The sequence below is a fragment of the Strigops habroptila genome, chromosome 9 (assembly GCF_004027225.2).
Source record: "Strigops habroptila isolate Jane chromosome 9, bStrHab1.2.pri, whole genome shotgun sequence".
NCBI classification, from domain to species: Eukaryota; Metazoa; Chordata; class Aves; order Psittaciformes; family Psittacidae; genus Strigops; species Strigops habroptila.
Genome location: NC_044285.2, coordinates 16,453,590 through 16,473,914, shown reverse-complemented (window position 1 = coordinate 16,473,914; position 20,325 = coordinate 16,453,590). Strand labels below are relative to the sequence as shown.

Below are 20,325 nucleotides of genomic sequence, written 5' to 3'. Positions count from 1 at the left end.
ACATAGTTGTGAAACTATGAATTTGTGAATTTGGTCACTGGGTGGTTTTGGATTAGTTTTGAAAAACCAGTGTAATTCCAATCAAACAGACTATTTTTTTCTCTCTGAATATTTTGAACAGCCCGAATACCTGTGAATTAGCAAAATCTGGGTCTGAATAGGTAAATGGCATCTGTTGGATATAAGCACCCACCTCTGCATACCACAGTGCCTCACGGAGCTCCCTGTCTTGAGTGTTTTCTTGTGTACTTTTCTAGAGCTGCACCTCAGTAACTATGCTGATGCTATAAACCTGCAGCATTTTCTGTGCTCTATTTCTAATAATAATATTGCTAAAACTTGTCATCCCATAAAAGCCTTGCCAGAAAGCATATAGAAAGAACCTTCTAAATATTTTGAGGAATAAAGGCTTTTTAGGTTCATTTGAAGAAGGAATGTATGGAGTCAAGACAGGAAAGCTGACCAAGTCACAAGGCCTTTAGATACTAATTTAATATTCCCTTCCTTCAAACTTTGATACATGATCAAGGTGCTTATGCTAAATGCCTGAAATTCATGCCTTGTCATTCATGTAGCAAGCAGCAGTGTAGGCTTTGTGAAGCTTTGTGTGATGAGTTCTGAACACTTCCTCGCTCTGTGGTGCTATGGGCTCCAGACAACTCATTTCACAATGAAGTGAGGTGGTTCTGCCCCTAGGGAATCAGTAAGTACACTGGGGTGAGAGCAGAAGTGGCAGATCTCCCAGAGCGCTGGGACTATCAAGGCATTCTGGCTCAGAGGCACCTGGAAGAGGCAAGCGTTTTCATACCTGGACAGATCATGGGCAGCTTTTTCACGCAGTAGAAGCCTGGGTTTGAAACGTATTTGTTGTTATCTGCAATGAGGGAACTTCAGGTAGTCTCCTATTATTTCAGACATAATGGAGAAAACTAAGAAGCCAGACAGGAACTAACAAGTCAACAAACAAAGGAACTTCAGAGACAGCTCTTGCCTCACACAAGAAAAGAGGATGGACTACCACACGCTCTGTTCGTCATGCTGCAGACTGTGCAGCACTCGGGGGCTAGTCCAGTCTCGAAGCTGTTACCACACAGCCTGACAGAGCATTCATATGGATCTGCAGTTGATCTCCTTAAGCCAAGAAATCAGCAAGGTTTTTAGTTGTTTCTCTAGGAAAGGCCCATGCCTGTCATTGAAGGCACCCTGAAAGTTCTCATGTCATTTTTAGCTTTTCTCTTTGCAAAAATTTTATTTCACTTCCACAGAGGAAACTAAAGCGAAACATATGTTTTTTTACTACTTGAAAAATGAATTAAGGCACAATTCCGATTCAAGCTCGGAAGCAGCAGCTTTTCTCAGCAAGGCCAAGTTACCAGTGTCATCAAAATTGTGAGTGTTTTTTAACATTTTTCATTAATTCCCTTAACTTTTCTATATTCCAACTAAACTAAATGTTGGTTTATTATTGCAGTCATGATGATGCTTTGCCTTGTTGATGGCTGCAGGGACAGAGAAGGCCTGGGGCCTGCAAGTAAGAAGCTATGGGAAACTGGCCTGCAGCCATTTCTGAACTCCCTCTCTTCAGTGTTCCTAAGCTCAACTGGACTGCATTTCTGCAACAAGCTTTCTAACTGCCTTGCACAGATCTGTGCTTTTGTTCTAGCTTGCCTACACATCGTTGTTTTTCAAATGGCTGTGAGCTTGCTCTCATTTCTGGTTTGTAAACGCAGAATAATAGGCCAACACAATTTTATATTGTTTTCAAGGTTGGTTTCCTCCTCCTGTTTCACAGATACACCATGCCTGAAGAGTTTGCACTTTTTCTGTCAAATGTTCTTTAAACTTAAGGAATGCTTCATCGTGAAGCATCTCTCTTAATGAGTAAGATGCCTTAGGAATGCCTGGAACCTGATTCACAACCAGAAAAAGTTATTTTGAGAAGACTTTTAATCAAGCAGGGGAAGTTTCTGGGGAGCAATTTCTGTGTACACAGAAGAATACTGAAGTGTTATTTGGAGTAAATACTATTCATATATTTATGTCACAATTTATGCTGGTTTCCTGTACTACTTTGAGTTCACTTACTGTATACTAAAATGAAGCAGCTGTATTTCAGGTGAACATTGTAACTTCGAGACAGCATCTTTGCGCATAAAGCTTTTTACACACGTTCGAGATTTGAATTTTATCCAAGTCATGGAAAATTCACATCACCTACTTGCTGCATGAGTAAACTTAACCTTGTATTCAGAAGTGATTTAATGAATTCAGTGCTTGTTTTTAAAAACTGTAGCTGAAAATAAAAGGCAGATGTTACTATATCTGCCACACGGAAATATTTCAGTATGTTTCTTCTTTTTTCTCCCCTTCCAGGGTCAAAAGGCTTGGATAGAGAAGACCTTTTCTAAAAGAGAATGCATCTATGTAATTGCCAACAACAAAGACACTAGCAGGTAACATTTGAAATTTTTGTTTTGGCCAACAGAAAAAGTTAACACTGAAGAAACCAGACTTGATTTGGATTTAGACATGTGAAACTGAGACCCGGTTTACTCACTGCCCCTAAAGGGGGGTGACAGGGGAACAAAAAAGTGCAAGATGTGCTTGCACTCAGATCTGTGCAGAGCCGTGGGACATGTCATACAGACAGTAAGGCTGGGCAGCAGGAGCAGCAGTGAGTTGTTAGTTCCTGGCATTGCAAACTAGAGCATAAATTCATACTGAATTCTGAAACCAAGGGTGCAATAACGTGCCCTGTGAAGCAAGTGGTACCATCCTTCACAGTTGCTAAGACACTACCACTAACAATGCTATACAAGGGGACTGCAATTCTTAGTCCAAATATATTACTGCTACTCCACTGACTAGCTAAATTGTGGTCCAGCTTCTTTAGATGACATAACAGTTTACATCACATGCTAGCTATCACCTCTGAGTAAGAAGCAGATGGTCACCACTCCTGTTCTGCATTCTTGCTCCTTCCCTGTCCTTCAGCCTAGAACAGCTTTCCAGTGTATAACAGAAGTGAAGTGAAATTTTTAATCTTTGTTTGTTAAGAGACACTAGTGGGCTGGTAATTCTGCACATGTGTGTATGCAAATACAACAGACCTAGAAGAGGTGTTTCTATGATTCATGCAGAGCAAGGCATGGTCAGTTGAAAATCTGATTTCTGTTTTGTTTTGTTTTAAATCACCATTCAATATTGAAGATACTCTAATCAAAGTAATTTTTAACTTACAGGTGCTGCTGTGGCCAGCTCATTAACCAGCATATTCCACCTCCTCCAAGTATAACAGCTAATAAAAATGGAGAAGAAACAAAGCAAGTGGAAGCTCAGCCAGAGAAGTGGTCTGTCAGTAAACACACCCAGACATACCCAACTGATGCCTATGGAAACCTTGAATTCCAGGGAGGAGGACATTCAAATAAGGCCATGGTAAGAAGCATAGGGTACTCAAAGGTATTCATCTGGTATGTTAGCTGAATAGGTATGGGTCAGGATTCCAGCTCACTCATTGCATTATCCATTGAAATTGAAGGAGGTCTCCTTGCTGACTCAGAAAGTCAAGATGCTCAAAAAGAGGAAAAGAGAGAAAAGGCAAGGAAAAAATAGTACGTACTTGGAAACACCTTACAATGTCTTTATGAAACAGTTTCATTGAAGTTACTGTGAATAAATATCAGCTAAGGAGGCGGCTGCATGTATTAGTGCCCAAGATTCCATCTGTCTGTATTAGATTTGTGGGGCAAAGAACCCAGCATGGACACAGATAATTTCTTCTAAGGTTTGAAATCTAATAGTAATAAAAATTAGTTTTGCTTTCCTGAAAGATGGAGGCCTGACAGAGCTGGAAAGTGGACTGTTGAGTTTTCTTAGCAGTAGAAGTAACAGCAAGTCAAGCTTCTGAAAAAAAACTTTCTGTTTTGCCTCTCTTCTGAAAAAATCCAAACCTGGATTTGTTGCTTTGCCCATTTGCTTTCTTGTTTCTCTGCTGAGACTGCCACTTGAGATAAGCACACTGCAAAAAATTGTCCAGAATGTATGGTAGAGGTTGGTGGGGTGTGGTGGTGGTGGTGGTTTGTTTTTAAAGTGGAAATATATATATGAGTTTATTTCATCATTTTCTTTGATAGAGCAGTAGTTTGAAAAAAAAAATCACAGTGGTGGAACTAAACTAAGAAGAATGCAAATCACTGCTACAGAGACAGAAATAGGTACATCACCAGCAGGTGGGACAAAATGTAACATAAGCCTCCTATTGCTTGTGAAGGTCATTGCTTCTCTTTGGCAGTCAAACCAGAGGCTTTAGGAACAATACAAAACACCTTCCAGTCATTTGAAGTGGGTGGCTTCCTACAATGCAGATCTGTAATAAGTGTTTAGGATCACTTGATTGCAGTCAGGTTTGCAGGTGAAGAGAGGAAAGTGGTGCTTTGAAAATTCATGAAGTGAATTCTCTATAGCAAAGTGAAAGGTTTCAGTCTGTTTTTTCTCATCAGGAGCAGCATAGAAGTTTAATGTGTTGCTTCAAAATTGTAAAACTTTCTTCAGGATGGAAGGCTTAATAGAACCATTCTTTGCTCAATGTGACAATATTACACATTGCTTCTTGCAGTATATCCGCGTGTCATATGACACTAAACCAGATTCTCTGCTGCATCTCATGGTGAAAGACTGGCAACTGGAACTGCCCAAACTCTTAATCTCTGTCCATGGAGGCCTCCAGAACTTTGAAATGCAACCTAAATTAAAGCAAGTATTTGGAAAAGGTCTGATAAAGGCTGCCATGACTACAGGAGCTTGGATTTTCACTGGAGGTGTTAGTACAGGTAAGCAATTACGAGCACTTCTGGTTTACTTAAGAATTCATTGATGTTCATTCACTAATCTTTCCCACAGGCAGATTTGAGTCTACATGAACGAATCATTAGCCATTAGACCAAAAAAGGAGCACTGTGATCATTTGTGTAAATCTCCTGCCCATCCCATAAGATTTTCCTGGGTCAGTATTGATTTGTATTGCTTAGTGTTTACTCTGAATTTACCACTAGTTGTAATACATTTTTTTCAGTGGTTTGTTATCCTTGTAGTCAAGAAAGCTCCCACTCCAAATTTGCCTAGCTTTACCTTCTTACTGTTGTTTTGTACAAAGATCTTTCTGTTACAAAAGTGTATTTCTTGAGCATGTTTTCATGCACAGCACTTTTGTCAGACTGCACAGGCTGACCTCCATAAAACTCTCATACTACTCTTGTTTTCCAGTCCTTTAGTCATTATCACACCTCTGCCTTGAATGCTCCCATTTTTAAAGTCTTCTGAATATTGACCACTGCCGTTTTTGAGACAGTGCTTGATGAAGCTTTTAATCCCTGAGGTTAAACAGCCTTTCTGCTTCCATTTGACACTTCCCTGTCCATGCAGTCATGGACTGAGTTAGTCTTTCAGCTATGAGATCTCTCTGAGAGTGATCAACTGATAAGCCAACTTAAATGCCATGTCCCTGAGTCAGTATCTCCATGGCCACGGGGTCACCCACCACCACACATGCACACTTTCTGTCTTGTAATTATACCAGGTATTTGTTTTAAATTAATAACTGTAAGTTATCCCATGGCAGGGGGCTTGGAACTAGATGATCTTAAGGTCCTTTCCACCCCTTACTATTCTATGATTCTATGATTCTAAGTTAGCAGTCTTGAAACACAAACCTGAAGTCAGTTATAAATGTTTCTTCTTGAAGACATTGCAATCTCCTGTTTGCATTTTCCTCCAGTCTTCTGGCCATCTGAAACAGTTTTATATTTCTGTGTTTCCTTTTTGACTGTATCTAAACCATCTGTCGTAGAGCAGCTCCACTTTATTCCACCAGGAGGCTTTTGACACTGTTCCTGAATTCTGGTAAAAAACTGGTGTCTGACACGATTTCTAGAATTGGAAAGACATGCTGAAAAATAGCTGGTTTGATGATTCCTTATATATTGTTACATTTTGAGAGCAGCTAGTTTCTAATTATTTTCATTTATGTTAATATCAATTCTGAGTGATCTTCAAAAAACAATCAGAAGCAAGCTTCCATTATGATGTTTCTATAGCAATATCTTTAGCTGAAATAAATCTTTATATCAAGTTACTCTTGGATAACTATGTAAGATAAGAATGAATTCCTTTGACCTTCATTTACATTAGCAAAGATTTAATGTCTTAAAGGGGAGGTGATGATTGCTATGCAGAATAATTTTTACTTGAAAAAATATTTCTTAGATAACTCTAGGATTGGGGTTTTTTGCTTGCTCGGACCCCAGTGATAGCATTCCATATGTGCTCAGCCTTGTGTACAATGAATAACGTCATTCCAAACAATGGTATAGATCACACCGTGGCAAGTTAAGGAACCGGGTGGGTCTTTCAAAGACTTCGTTGAATTCAGAACAAAGATGTGAAAAGGCAATAGGATTTACATGCAACTGTTACAAAATCAAAGCATGGTTTGTCTGCGTTGCAATGTCTATGGTGAAGAAGAGATACCAGTTCAGGACTGAGGGCATTCCAGAAAAGCAGGTAGCTCTGTAAGAGGCATGAAGAAAAATGCAGTGTTCAGTGATTGCTCAAAAGTGCTAAAAATGAATTAATTGTACTTATAGGTGTCATTCGTCATGTGGGAGATGCCTTGAAAGATCATTCTTCCAAATCCAGAGGACGAATATGTGCCATAGGAATTGCACCGTGGGGCATTGTAGAAAACAAGGAAGATCTGATAGGAAAAGATGTAAGTCTTTACGGAAACTCCTGTGTAATTAGCAATGTCAGCTGTGTAACAGAATACACTGTTTATCTTTTCAGAGTATTAATGTTTTCACTGTTTCTAAAACTTGCCTAAGAGCTGAAATGGAACAATTTCTTGAAGAAAAGCTGTTGCCAGGTTGTCATATATGGTCTCAAAGTAAATATGGAGCTAGTGAGGTTTCCACTGCTTTCAACAGTAGAGAACTCTCTGTGGTGACAGAGGTTTAGGTCCTAACTTCAGTATGGCATGCTGAGATTTCTGTAAATCATGTAAGGGCCTTTATGTGTACGAGACTGGCATTTATTTTAGATGGGTACTCTGCAGTTGCATATTAATTACTAGGAACTCCAAATGAGACTGTATTTGCTAATTCAGTAAGAGGATCATGTAACACAGTGTGTGATCAAGGAGAGTAAATTAATGAGCTTAGGGGAGCACTCAGGAGAGTGCAGGGATGTGACTGTCATCCTCCAAAGAAAACACTGCTATGAAGAGTTCAAGTGTTGACTATAAAAGCAAGCTTCATGTCTAATTGTCCTCTATTTGTGATTATAAAGATCTGGTTGGTTTGTTTCCTCATAAGGCATGTGCTTCTGCTGGGCTCTGTGTGGGATTTTCACATTTAGTTCTTAGTTCTAACCTAGGTGCATCTGTCCTTTTAATACACAGGTAACACGTGTTTACCAAACAATGTCAAACCCTCTGAGTAAGCTCTCTGTGCTCAACAGTTCCCATACCCACTTCATTCTGGCAGACAATGGAACACTAGGTAAATATGGAGCTGAAGTAAAGTTACGACGTCAGTTGGAAAAACACATTTCCCTCCAGAAAATTAACACACGTAAGTACAGCTGTAAACATGACATCTTAGGAAGGGAGGGAGCAAGGGCTTGAAGTAGTATTTCAAGGTATTGAAATTAAATACTTCTTACAGCTCTTTGTAGCAGGAATTTGATCAGGACTGTGTGGCTAAACTAGAATATATGCTGAAAAAGCCCACATCTAATAGTATGGAAACCCCAGAGAAGTAAGGATTGCATAAAGGAAGGAAGAAAGGTTGACAGATCATAGTGAGGAGAAGCTTCAAAGCAGTATGAGTTTAAGGAAATGGACATGTCAGGAGTTTGTGTAGTTCTAGCTAGAATTCATAAGCATCAGTCAATAGAGCGGGGTAATTTTGTACAGTTCCTGTTTACAGGAATCCTGTGCAGCTCAGTGTTTCCTGATTCCAAATGTTAATACAAACATTTTATTTTCTCTTTGATATGAATTTGTTTCAAATGAAACATCACACTCAGAATTCTGCAATCTTTCAGATAAACTCAGATGGGATTTTTTATTTAATGAAGTCATTATCAAGACAATTTCACATCAGTGCTTTCATATTTAGAGTTCTGTGCAGTTGTTACAGCCTCTCCAAAACAACTTCCTAGAATTCTTTTTGTCGTTGCTTAGAAAAAAGAATTGTTTAAAAGGCATTTTTTCATTAACATCTTTGTAGAAAAAAGAAGATTTTTTTGAAGATGAAATAAATACAGATTTTTAGTAGCTGCAGTTTAAAAACCCACATAACAACCTAATTAAATATGGTCCAAAAAAATTACATAGTCTTTGAATTTGCATTTCAGTTAAGAATTACTGAAGAAAAGACATCAGTTCTACCAGTTGCCTCTCTGACCTCTTTCTGACTTCTAACGCAATCTGCATAGGCCTGTATATGTAAGAAAAAAGACGTTCAGAATGACAGTTGCATTGAACTCCGCAGAAGTTTCTAATAGGGTGTAATTGTTCTTATGGGTAGAGCAGAAAAATGAAGGAGAGTACCAGTTAAAGCCAGAAGGCTTTACAGTCCGCCACAAGACATCTAACCATTCTGGACAGTATTTAAGTACTGCTTTTTGCCTATAGTAAGCTTAAGAAACTGAATTTGCCAAAGAGATTCCCCTTGCCTTTGGTATGGAGACAGTGCTGTGCACTGTTGCCCACAGACATTAGAAAGAGCTAACCTTAGCTATGATTTTTTTTATCTTGGTCTTCTGTGGAAGTGCTGGAAGAGTTCTAGCATTGTAAAAGGGAGCACTGGGTTGGAAGATAAGGAAATCAGGGCCCAGAGGCAAGATGTTCTCTATCATTTCTTTTAATATTTCTGGGGCTGGGGATGTTGGTTCTTATTTAAGTAGCGTTTGGTGATTTTTGTCATGAGAAGGGCAAAGTTTGAAATACACGTGGGAGTTAAGAGTTATATGAAGGGCTGCAGTACTAGTAACAACATACAGGGAGTTGTTTTGTTTCTTTTTAATCACTTCAAGCACAGGCACCTCTTCTGGAAATCTCAGCAGGAATAACTAAGGATTTCATGGACACACAGGCCAGCCCATGCTCTGTGACTCATCCTTATCAGAGCTGGGGTATACTGACAGGAGGATATCAGGAAGCTTCTGCTGTTATTGTGCATGATGTTCCTGTTCTTCAAAGAGGAATGAAGGTTGAAAATCCGAACTCTTTCATATGTTCTCAGCCATACAAAAAAGTGCATGTTCTTTATAAAGCACTGCTCATTTTACAGGTTAAGAACTGAATTCAATGCTTATGCTAGTGGGATTAGTCAGCCCTCAGGTAATGTTTTGTCCTTCATTTGCCCAAGAATCTTGTGACCAAGGCTACTGAGACCATGTGACCTGTGGGCTTCCCTTTGTCATCCTATGCCTGGAGATCACAGTGAGGCAGGGACAGCAAAGGGATGCTCAGCTGTCGTCTCTTCCATCGGCCAGCCATTTCAGCCTCATGACAAAGACACTAATTTCATATTTTTTCTCTTGGGAGAAAGCATAGCTATGTGTTAACTTAATGAAGACTTCCTGTAGGTAACCAATGAAGGGTTAAAGCATCAAAGACACAGTAGCTGGGAGCCGTCCAAGTAACAGTGAAGCTAATGAAGTAATAGGAGAATCACGTTAGCTGTTTTATCTGTCAAAAGAGATTTCAAACAGTTCACCAATGCTCAGTGAATAAATGATCAGTATGTAGCTAAGGGAAAAGCAAGGGCAGAGAGATATCTTACCCTTTTCCTTTTGGGGCTATGAAATGGCATATGGTCATTTTTCCTGGTGTTGGCCATGAAATGGCATCATTTTTCCTGACTGCTCTGGTTTGAAGTGATGCTGTAACAAAGTAATCACAACCTCTTATAATATCTCAACCTCTTAAACTCAGTTTCAATGACAGTTCTTTTTTTGTTTTCTGTTCTTGTGGTTTTTGCAGGGCTGGGACAAGGTGTTCCTGTAGTTGGGCTCATAGTGGAAGGGGGTCCCAATGTGATCTCCATTGTATTAGAGTGCCTACGAGAAGAACCCCCTCTCCCTGTGGTGATATGTGATGGTAGCGGACGAGCATCAGATATTCTGTCATTTGCACACAAGTATTCAGAAGAAGGAGGGTAAGATTTTGAGATCTTCACCAAATTTGTGTCTTGCTGAGGAGGACAATGCAGGACTAGATGCCTTGCTTTCATTAAAGCTTCATTAGAAAACCAGCTCAGGGACAAAATGCTGCTAACAGAGGCATCCTGCTGTCAGTCAACTTTTGTTGCCTATTGATCTTAGCCCTGGCATTAATGGGTAGTAATTGTTACCAGTTGGAATGTATTTGATGGTCCATTGAAATAAGTGTGGTCTCAGTGTAGCACACTGTCATACAAGCTCCATCACCTTTTGCTGCACTGTATTTGGTGCTGGGTTGGGCATGTTAGAAGCAAGGAACAAATGATTGCCAAGAATTACTCTTTTTCTCAGGCCAGGGCTGAGGTTAATTAGTGCATGTATTTGCAAAGTTTGTGCTGCCTGATTCTTGTGCATTGTGTGAATGAGCTTCATTCTCCAAGAGGGCCAGACCAGCTGGAAAAATGTTGGGCTGCCTTCCATTCCCTTGCCATTTTTTGTCTGTGATGTCTCTTCAGGGCAGTGCTGCCTGATGTCATGAACAAAGTGGAGGATGTTTTCTGGAGCATTCTACTCCACAGCCCTCCTGTCCATTGCCCAAATGAATCTGTAAAGGTCACTTCTAATCCAGAGTTTTCTGCAGCCTGTTATTTGTATGGTTGGTTGTCTGCCCCTTTGGTTGATAAAAGTATGGTTAGCTTAAAGAAGATACAAAGCCTATACTATCAGCATTAGGCTCATCTGCTCTGCAGAGTAGAAGATCTGTCCTGAGAATACTCCTAAGTGGAGTGCATTTTTAATTTAAAATGCTGCTTCTCCCAGTCAAGTCATTGTTAATATCAGAATTTTATCTTTAGTTATGAAATTCAGGCAAAAATCCAAGTCTATTGTCTTGATTAGGGTACAGCAAACCCATCTTGCACTGAAGAAATAGCCTACTTCCTTGACTGAAGCTGGAGCTTAGCTTGGATTAAACATTAAGCAGACAACCACTATTGTCAAGCAGTGTGGATGTTATTTGCTGAATATATACTGGGAGGGCCGTCTGATGCTGGATTATTTTGATGTTTACACACAGTACACATGTAATCTGACCAGCAGTATGTATTATTCAGCAACTTGCTTTCCTTTTCTGCTGACCAACCCTCCTTCGCTCAGATCAGACTTTCCTACTTTTTTTTTGATTTCTCACTCCTCCTTTCCCAGGGCACATGATGCAGTGTCCAATTCCCCTTTCCAGTAATTCTGGTGAGATAAATATGTTCATCTGGTAAGGCAGGTCTACAGTGACCTGTTTTTGTGAATGCAGTTTTTGTGAATGCTGCTGCCTAAAAGAATAATTTTCTCACAATGAACTTTAGTTTGACTGCACTTCACAGGCTCAGCTGCCCCACTGCTTTCAATGCCTGCTGGTCATGTTTGCCATCACCTGAAAATACATGTGTTTTATTAGGAAATGGATGAAGGTTGAAGGGCTGTGTTTCAGATTGCTGTGAGACATCAAACATTTCTGACCTTTCTAGAATGTTTTTGATCTAATTTCTTTAATTAGTTTGATATTACAAGGTTTCAGATACACTAGCAATTTAAATCCTCTAAGAAGATAACTAAGACTACCAAGGTGACACACCAGTAGTGTGAAATACTTTGGGGGGTTTTAGCTATGTGCAAAGGGCCTTGCAATATTTAGAGGCATAGGTAGGGGTCTTGTAAGGTGTACTGCTGAAATCCTGAAGACTGAACTTCTTAACAGAAGTATGTCTGTAATATACAGCAGGAGTAAGAGCTACCTTCATTTATTCCAGGGTGAAAGGATAGTTCAAGTTCCCTGTCAGGTTTTTACTCAATGCTGAAGTACTGAGATGCACAAGAGCCAGTCTGGGTATGAATTTCCTGATTGCTGTTAACTCTTCATGAACTGCTTACCTGCACTGAATGCAAAAATGCTGTGTGTTTTCATTTGTTTTCCAAATAAAGTCATTGCACTGGTGGATGAAAATTTGTTTCTCAAACAGCAAGCTGCCTGAATAGATATTAATCCTGGCAATGTCTTCTTTTATGTCTCATTTTTCATTTAGGATAATAAGCGAATCCCTTAGGGACCAGCTTCTAGTTACCATCCAGAAAACCTTTAACTACAACAGGAATCAAGCTCATCAGCTGTTCATCATTCTTATGGAATGCATGAAAAAAAAAGAACTTGTAAGTCTCCTAAAAGTAGTTCACAAAGATTATTTCTGTGAGCAAACTTCATAGAGTACTTTAAAGTGCTGTTCTCCCAGGGTTACAGATGAACCTTTTTCTTTCCATATAGCTCCATAAATGTACACAATCATTCATTCATTAGGATAGGCCAAGAAAGGAAAGCCTCTAAGGATTCTTCTTTTGTATGAGTTGATAGGAGTCTTTTTTCATAGACTTCAGCAAGGCAGACTAAGACACTGGGTTTAGGATCACTTGATTGCAGTCAGGTTTGGAGGTGAAGAGAGGAAAGCGATGCTTTGAAAATTCATGAAGTGAATTCTTTATAGCAAAGTGAAAGGTTTCAACCTTTCTAATCAGGAGCAGCATAGAAATTTAATGTGTTGCTTAAAAATTGTAAAACTTTCTTCAGGATGGAAGGCTTAAAACCAGGATCAACTGCAGAAAGTAGAGGAAAGATAACTGAAGAAAGGGTTTCTGGGACCAGTAAGCATTCAGAGGGCATTAGCACAGTTTTGGTCTTCTGATGCAATTACTCTTTAACAGCTTTTCCTTCCACTAAAATGGGCAATTCAGGTTTTTCAGAAAAAATTGAAACATTAGGTGTCCTCAAAGATCCCAGCCTTGCTTGATCTTGGCCTGTTGCAGGCCTGCTCTATGTACTATACCACTCACTCAGGTTCCTGCCTGTCTGCCATATCCCAGCTGCAGAGAAAAGTGTGTTCAGGAGAAGAAAATCTTTTAACATTCCCGTGTGTTGTCTGTGAACAGTATCTTGAATTGTGTTCACTGCGCCTGTGCCTTTGCAGGCAAAATGAATCTTTGAGTATTTTCCTCTGACTGATTGTCTTAGTGAATTTTTGTAAGTCTGACCTCTCCCTGGAGTCCTAGTATAATTCATTTTTTCATACAAATCCTAAGCAGCTGTTTCCATAGCAGGTGAACAGGCTGGTGGATTTTTTGTGGGGGTTGTGGGCTTTTTGGTTTTGTTTTAATTACAGCTGGAACTGGCATGGATGATATTTTTACCTTTTTTATGGAGTTGCATGTTTCTGTTAGCTAGAAACAAGAGAACTACCACAGCCTTCTCTTCAGGCTATGCGTAGGGAATCAAATAACCAACCTGCTACTGAATTACAATGTGAAATGAGGGGAATTTTCACTCTTCAAGATGCCTAATTGTATCGCTAAGGAAGTGACATCTATAGCAGGAGCAGCTGTAAAGTAACTGTTTGAATGACAGATGAAATTTGCATCATGAGGCTGAGAAAAGAGGGAGTTGGGGGTTTTTTTGAGTTCTTAGGAAAATGGTGTTTCAGGCTCCCTTAAAACTAAGTGTGTTTTCCTTCCAGAGAGCCCACGCTTCCTGTGTTTGGTCTGCTTGGAGACAAACTCTGAACTCTGGTCCTCCCAAGTTTAATACTGTCTCCAACAAATGATGAAAAACTTTGATTTCTAGAAGTAATTGCTTATTTGTTCAATGACAGATAATAAATCCTTCTCTGGTACCCAGAGAAGTATGCGCTACCATGCACAGGCATGCTTCTGGTTCCATTTTTTTCTGGTGTGTGGTTTCATACTGACATTTATTAGTGAGTGAAGGGCTAACACAAGAAAGATACCACTTGATCCCCACTTAGAGTGATAGAACACACAGCTGAACTCAGCACAGTGGTACTTAGCATAATGCAAAGAAATTTCCTCAAATCTGTACATCAAGCTTTGTGCTAGTTGTCTTTTTTTATACCAGCGACCAAAGTGCCAATCAAGACATTAGTTTTACATTACTCTTGAGTAATTAAACACCGGAAATGAGGCCATCACTTTTATCAGATTAGAACTATCCCTGATGTTCTAGCCAAGGAACAAAGAGGAGTACAAAAACCCTCCAGAAATTCATTCATTATATCCACTGAATGAACTCTGAGATATCCTGTTCTACTTTTCAACACACTTTAAGTCTCACATCAGTAGAAAGATGGCTAACAAGGAATTCAGAACATAAGGGAAGTTTACATTATGAACAAGTTTAATGATGATTGCTATTTTTTTTTTCTCCTCATCTGGAAAGATGGACACTAAAATAGGTTTTGAAAATTTTCAAACAGTAAGTAAAATTATTTCTCAAAGTTTAATGCCAACTCTACTGTTACATATTCACTAGCATAGACATGCCCATAGAGCCCAGCCTCTCTCAGGTAAAGCTGGTCCAAAATATTCAGTGCGGTAAGGGGATTTTGGCTGAGTCAAGGAACACATGAAAACACATCAGTGGTTCTTAGCATTAGTCTACAAAGGCATTCTCAGTGTCTTTCAGGAAGGTGTCCTGTGACAATTGGAAATGACATAGGATTGAGATGGCAATCTGTGTCAAGCAATCACCAGGCTGTTTGCAGACTTTCTACCGCTTTCATATTCTCCACGCTCCAAAAAGCTGGCCTTTTCCCAGGGATGATGATGGGCATTAGCTCATGCCTCTGACTTTTCTTTAAAGTGTTGCTCTTAGCTGCAAAGGAAGTGTTTGCTTACATATCTATACCTGTAAATATAACAACTAAATAATTCAATGCCAGCACATAATTTTCCACTTCCTATGCAGGCCTGATTTACTTAGCAAAATTCAGACACTGACTGTGCATCTTAAACAAGCTTATGGTTTGCATTCGTTGATAACTTTGCTTTCTTGGTAATTATATTTTTTCCTTTAGTTCTTGTCTCTTCTAATGTCATGTATCTTGTGTTCATGCAAAATCAATTCTAACTGTGGAGAAAATTGCTATTCCCAGGTGGCATCTGCTTTGAAGAGGTGCTTTTGGAAAAATGAAGAACTTCTTAGTTTTTGTCTGCATTCAGTATTAACTTAATTAACATAGCATATTAGGTTATTCTGCTTTTGAATTATTAATCTTTTAATGTGTAGTCCACTGGCTAAGCTTTATACAAATTAGTATTTTTAAAATCAGTGAATTTTAACAGATTCAGCAAATGTGCGTAGAAAGAACAACTGCTTTACTTTATTAGTTGATTCTGCTTATTTGGTTGTCAGTATGTAGCATATGCTGCAACTAAACATATTTGAGTGTTACTGTCAATAAAATCAATGCTATGATAGTGCTCTCAAATACCTAGCATTTCCATTTCCAAGCTGGCATTTCCATTACTACTGGAAGAAATAGAACTGCCAGAGAAGAGTTTGGCATGGCAGTTTTGTCACCACCTTTCAAAGTTCACTGGGATGGTGAAGAATTCAATCAAATTTGTCATGTTTACCAATGCAGGGACACTTGAGGAGAACTTTATTGAAAGAATTTAGTTAAATGCTCTTGTGACAATGAAATTTTTTAAAAAAAAAAAGTAATGGAGCTGTACTTTTTGAAAAATCTCAAGTCTTATAAAACAATAAACCTTCACCATTTTGCTCTTTTTTCTATCTACATGTTTAGTCTCTCTCTTTTATGTGTTGTAATTGTGTGTGTTTGGTTTTATGCTATCCCTTAGATTACTGTGTTCCGCATGGGGTCTGAAGGGCAGCAGGACATTGAGATGTCTATCTTAACTGCTCTCCTCAAAGGTGGGTTTTGCAATCAATTAGGAAGAATGCACAAACTGATCCTCAGAAGACAGTCCTATACTCTGAGGTTCACTCTTGATGTTTAAGTCTTTTATTCACTTGGATTCTAACTAGTAACCTGAACATGCTTGGTTTAAGGTTCAGATTAGCTTGAAGCATAAAATCTATATTGAAAGTTTTGTGTGGCTTTCCTCACCTGAAAGTCTGGGATGGGAATGCTGCAACAACTATACCACTTTCAACACACTTCATTGCAGTTCTAGCCTATATTAATAAAGTTAGAAAAAAAGGTGGGAAAAGACTGTCTGGACTCTCCCAGATCTCAGATTGTGCTCTTTAAGCCTTATAGCAAAATTTAAGATCGGTTCCATATTTATTTTGTTATGTTTGCTGAAACAACTGTTTTCTGTCTTCAGGTAGATAGTATCTGAAATGGGCTCAATATGGGATCACCGGAGTCCCCAAAGCTAAGAAATAAAGAGAGGAATTACTGTACTCCTATCCACTGTATCAGCCAGAGAAGCTGAGAGAAGTAGTCTTTTAGAACAGTTAAATGTCTGTCTTTGCATCAGAATATAAAGTCAATGTGGAGTTTTAAGGAAAAAGAGAATCTGGTTAATCCTTTTGAAATTAGGATAATGTGGTTAAATGCAAGATGCTATAAACGGATTTGATGAATCCACTCCTTTGTGGCAGAATTACTCTAATTGTAGTACAACATCGAGTCAGGCTTGCTGGTTTCTAGGTCTTGGAGAAGTGAATTACAAAAGGTTGTCCCGTTTTGTTTCATCATGCATGAAATACTGAACGTCTGCATGTTTCTCTTCAGGTACCAATGCATCTGCTTCAGACCAGCTCAGCTTGGCTTTGGCCTGGAATCGTGTAGACATTGCACGCAGCCAAATCTTTGTCTTTGGACACCATTGGCCAGTAAGGCAAAGTTTTCCTAGTCATATTGTTTGTTAGACCTTTAAACAAGTGGTAGAATATTCTCAGCTTGGATTTTGTTGGCAGGAGAAACAATATTGAATTCTGGTTTATGCTGAACTAGTGTAGGATACCTTGGTAATTAAGAATGACCTATTTTTTTTGAAATTACCTTATACTGCCATTGGCAAATATTTAACAATAATTTAAACTCTATGAAAGAAAGAAAAGCAGTTTCATGACAAGCAGAAAAATAACCTTATTTCAGATTCCTTGTGTCATGGACATATGCTAGCAGTTGGCAAGGTCCCCAGCTACCTAGAAGAACGTGTGGCATGGGAATTAATGGAGCTGCTGAGAAGGAATTCTGTTGCTCGCTTAGTAAACAGCTGGTGAAAATCTCTATTTGGATTAATGGAGCAAAATCCTGCTAACCAGAAGAAACCATTGCAGAAAACAGGCCTCTGGCAGGCAGAGCTGTGCCAAAGGAACTAAGAAGCAGATCTTCAGTAAACATTTAGGTCCTGAAATTGGATTTTCTTTTCCAAATTATTGGAGTTTGATTGTGCGGTAGTTGAAGTCAATGGTGAAACACTGCAGTGCCTTCGTTCACCTGTATAACTAAAATCCTTTATGTACGCCACTCTCGTGTTCATATGCGCGCTATAAATAATGGTGGGATTTATTTCATTTGGAAGCCCATATAATTACATTTAAACAAATATTGCTGCATGTGCTATTCTAGTCTTTCACTTAATGTGATGTTTCTGATATTCAAGGTTCATTAAAATGCTTATACAGAGAGGATTTAATTATCCTCAAGGTGATGAAGTACTGTTACTGGATAACATTTATTTAGACGGAATGCTCTAATCTCCATATTATTGTGGATAGATTCAGAGGTACCACCTAGCAACTGAAGCCAGCTACTGCTTTGGCCTGTTACACGCTCAAACTCTGCAGCAACTTGCGGAAACAGTATCAGCCAGTTGGGATTCACCATCATTTCAAATCCATGAAGATTGCTTTCAGACTAGCCTGTGCTGCAAGTTGGCAGTTGCAGTTTTGTCCCGGCTTGCAAATGGATTCATGGGAGCTAGGCAGAGATGATTTTTTTAGGACAAACAAAACCATGGAAAACAAAAGGCTCAGCTCTGTGATTCTCTGTGCAGAACACGGGTAGTTGTAATCCCCTTTACATGTTCCTGGAGGTTATACAACCTAAGCATTAGCTGGAGTGAGGTAAGCCTCCAAATCACAGACAAGTAGAGTCAAGTTATTTGCATGTTTGCCTGCCTGTCTTGGGCAGACAGGTTGGAAGGGGGAAGGACACTGCAAAGAGTAAACATGTCTGAAGAGGTATAAATAGAAATCTTCTCTGCAGAATGTAAATGAACCAGTTAGTGGCTCTCTTTCCTTTTTGTCTCCACAGTATGGATGCTATTTGGCAACATTCTTGTTAAGCTCTGTCCAGTTCTTATCCTGCTTGTTGCTTTCACTGAGAGCAAAGGAACTGAAGTGTCACAAAATTGAAGTGTCTCTGCCTGTGTTTCAGTCCTCTCGCACTGATTTTGTGAGATAAATCCTCCACAGCCTACCTGCTTCACTACTTGGACTTTCAGTGTTAATGACTATCTTAGACATAACAGCCTTAAAAAAAAGTGTAAAGCTGTGGCTATGCGAAAAGGTCCTTATACTGAAACAAATTACCATTTTTAGTTGACTGCATGTGAGGAGTGGTGACTGGGTAGCAAGTTCAATAGGAGTGTGTTCAAAGAAAGAGTCACTTCTAATGCATTATTAAATACAGCCTATAGGAAGCCTTACAGCTCCTGATGGTACAGCTCCTGAGAAGGAAAAGAAATCTCCAGCACCTCAGACTAAAGCAGCCAGAGGGAAAGGAAAAGGGAAGAAAAAGGGAAGAAAAGCAAAAGAAGAGCCAGAAGAAGAAAGAGACCCAAGAAAGCTTGAGCTCCTGAACTGGGTGAGATGAAAGTATTTGCATTAAGACTGTTGAAGGATTCTTTAATATTTTATTTTCTTTCATCCTGGGGTACAAAGAAAGAGAGAAAATACACGTTTTCTTTCCATAGAATGCTCTTTTGCACATTGTTACAACATCAGAAGTAGGTCCTGCAGGGATGCTGTTCAGTCTCTGAGCCAAGAATCCCTCTCTCATCCTGTGTGCACCATATCCAGCCATATCGCAACAGTACAAGTCAGTGCTTATCTGCTGCATTATCTTCTTTGCACTTGCCAGAAGGAAGAACACCAGTGAACATCTTCATCCTGTCTTGTACATGTTATTTATCCAGTGAAGGCAGTTGAAAGATCTCCATTTTTAAGTGCTTTGTTTTCCATTTGCAGTAGGTTAGATTGGTCTGTTGTCTGAAGTTCATCTGTCAAGGGGACTGCTGCTCAAGGGGTTTTTCCTTCTCCTATTGGGTTCTAACCCCTTAGAATATAATATGGGAAGATCCATTAGGCTCCCTGACCAACATTTTCCAAAGGAAAAGCTAAGTTGGTGAAAGAAGAGGAAATGCTTCTTTTCAAATGATCTGAGTATTTTGGCATTATATATTGTCTTTTCTCTGGGAGACAGCAGTTTGAGTAGATGGTACATACGTGAGTTATCAGGGAAATTATGTCAACCTCATTTTAAACATATACAGTTTCCTTACATTTTAGCTTGTTTTTATCATGTTGAGCAAGTAAATCTCTTCTACATAACATGTCAAACATGGTATGCCTGGTTTAGTTAAGAATACTAAACTAAAAGCTACAGTTGTGTTGCTAAAGGGTTGTTTCACTGCTCTCCTCTCACCCAAGACCTCATTGGAAAACTCTACCATTTGTATTGACTTGCATATGGGTCAAATGTCATTTTATTAATTCCTTTTCAGTTACATATTAATCAGCATATTTGGGAACTTGGGAATATCCTAACAATCAAATTGTGGTTGTTGGCCAACCAACTCTTCTCTGCTCATGTAGTCTCACGTTGTCCATTCTGCAATTCAGGTGAACTCCCTGGAGCAGGCTATGCTGGATGCACTGGTTCTGGATCGAGTGGACTTTGTGAAACTCCTTATTGAGAATGGAGTGAATATGCAGCACTTCCTCACTATTCCTCGACTAGAAGAACTTTATAATACTGTAAGTGAGCAGAAATAATAAAATGCTCTGTGATATCTTTGCTACTGTATTTCACAGGGTTGCCCTTTTTCTTCCTCTCTTTCTGAGATATGCTTTCTTTTTCATCCCCCAAAAAAGCTTTGAGCCCTGACAATACACAGTGGTTGGATCGCAGTAAAGGAAGGTGTTGCTACTACATACAGTGCTCTATTGTTTCCCTACGTATACACATCCCTAATTCATAAGCCTACAGCAGCATTCAGAAG

At 39.3% G+C, this 20,325-nt stretch overlaps 1 protein-coding gene across 1 annotated transcript in view; it reads left to right on the top strand.

Moving 5' to 3' along the window:
• Positions 1-2,379: 2,379 nt before the first annotated feature.
• Positions 2,380-20,325, top strand: part of TRPM1 (transient receptor potential cation channel subfamily M member 1) — a 44,942-nt gene continuing 26,996 nt past the window's right edge. The window contains exons 1-11 of the mRNA XM_030497962.1: positions 2,380-2,453; positions 3,243-3,438; positions 4,619-4,832; positions 6,645-6,769; positions 7,457-7,628; positions 10,049-10,223; positions 12,303-12,426; positions 15,925-15,997; positions 16,827-16,927; positions 18,735-18,908; positions 19,946-20,080. Coding sequence (XP_030353822.1) covers positions 3,436-3,438; positions 4,619-4,832; positions 6,645-6,769; positions 7,457-7,628; positions 10,049-10,223; positions 12,303-12,426; positions 15,925-15,997; positions 16,827-16,927; positions 18,735-18,908; positions 19,946-20,080 — 1,296 coding nt within the window. The 5' untranslated portion in view covers positions 2,380-2,453; positions 3,243-3,435. The remainder of the gene's footprint in view (positions 2,454-3,242; positions 3,439-4,618; positions 4,833-6,644; positions 6,770-7,456; positions 7,629-10,048; positions 10,224-12,302; positions 12,427-15,924; positions 15,998-16,826; positions 16,928-18,734; positions 18,909-19,945; positions 20,081-20,325) is intronic.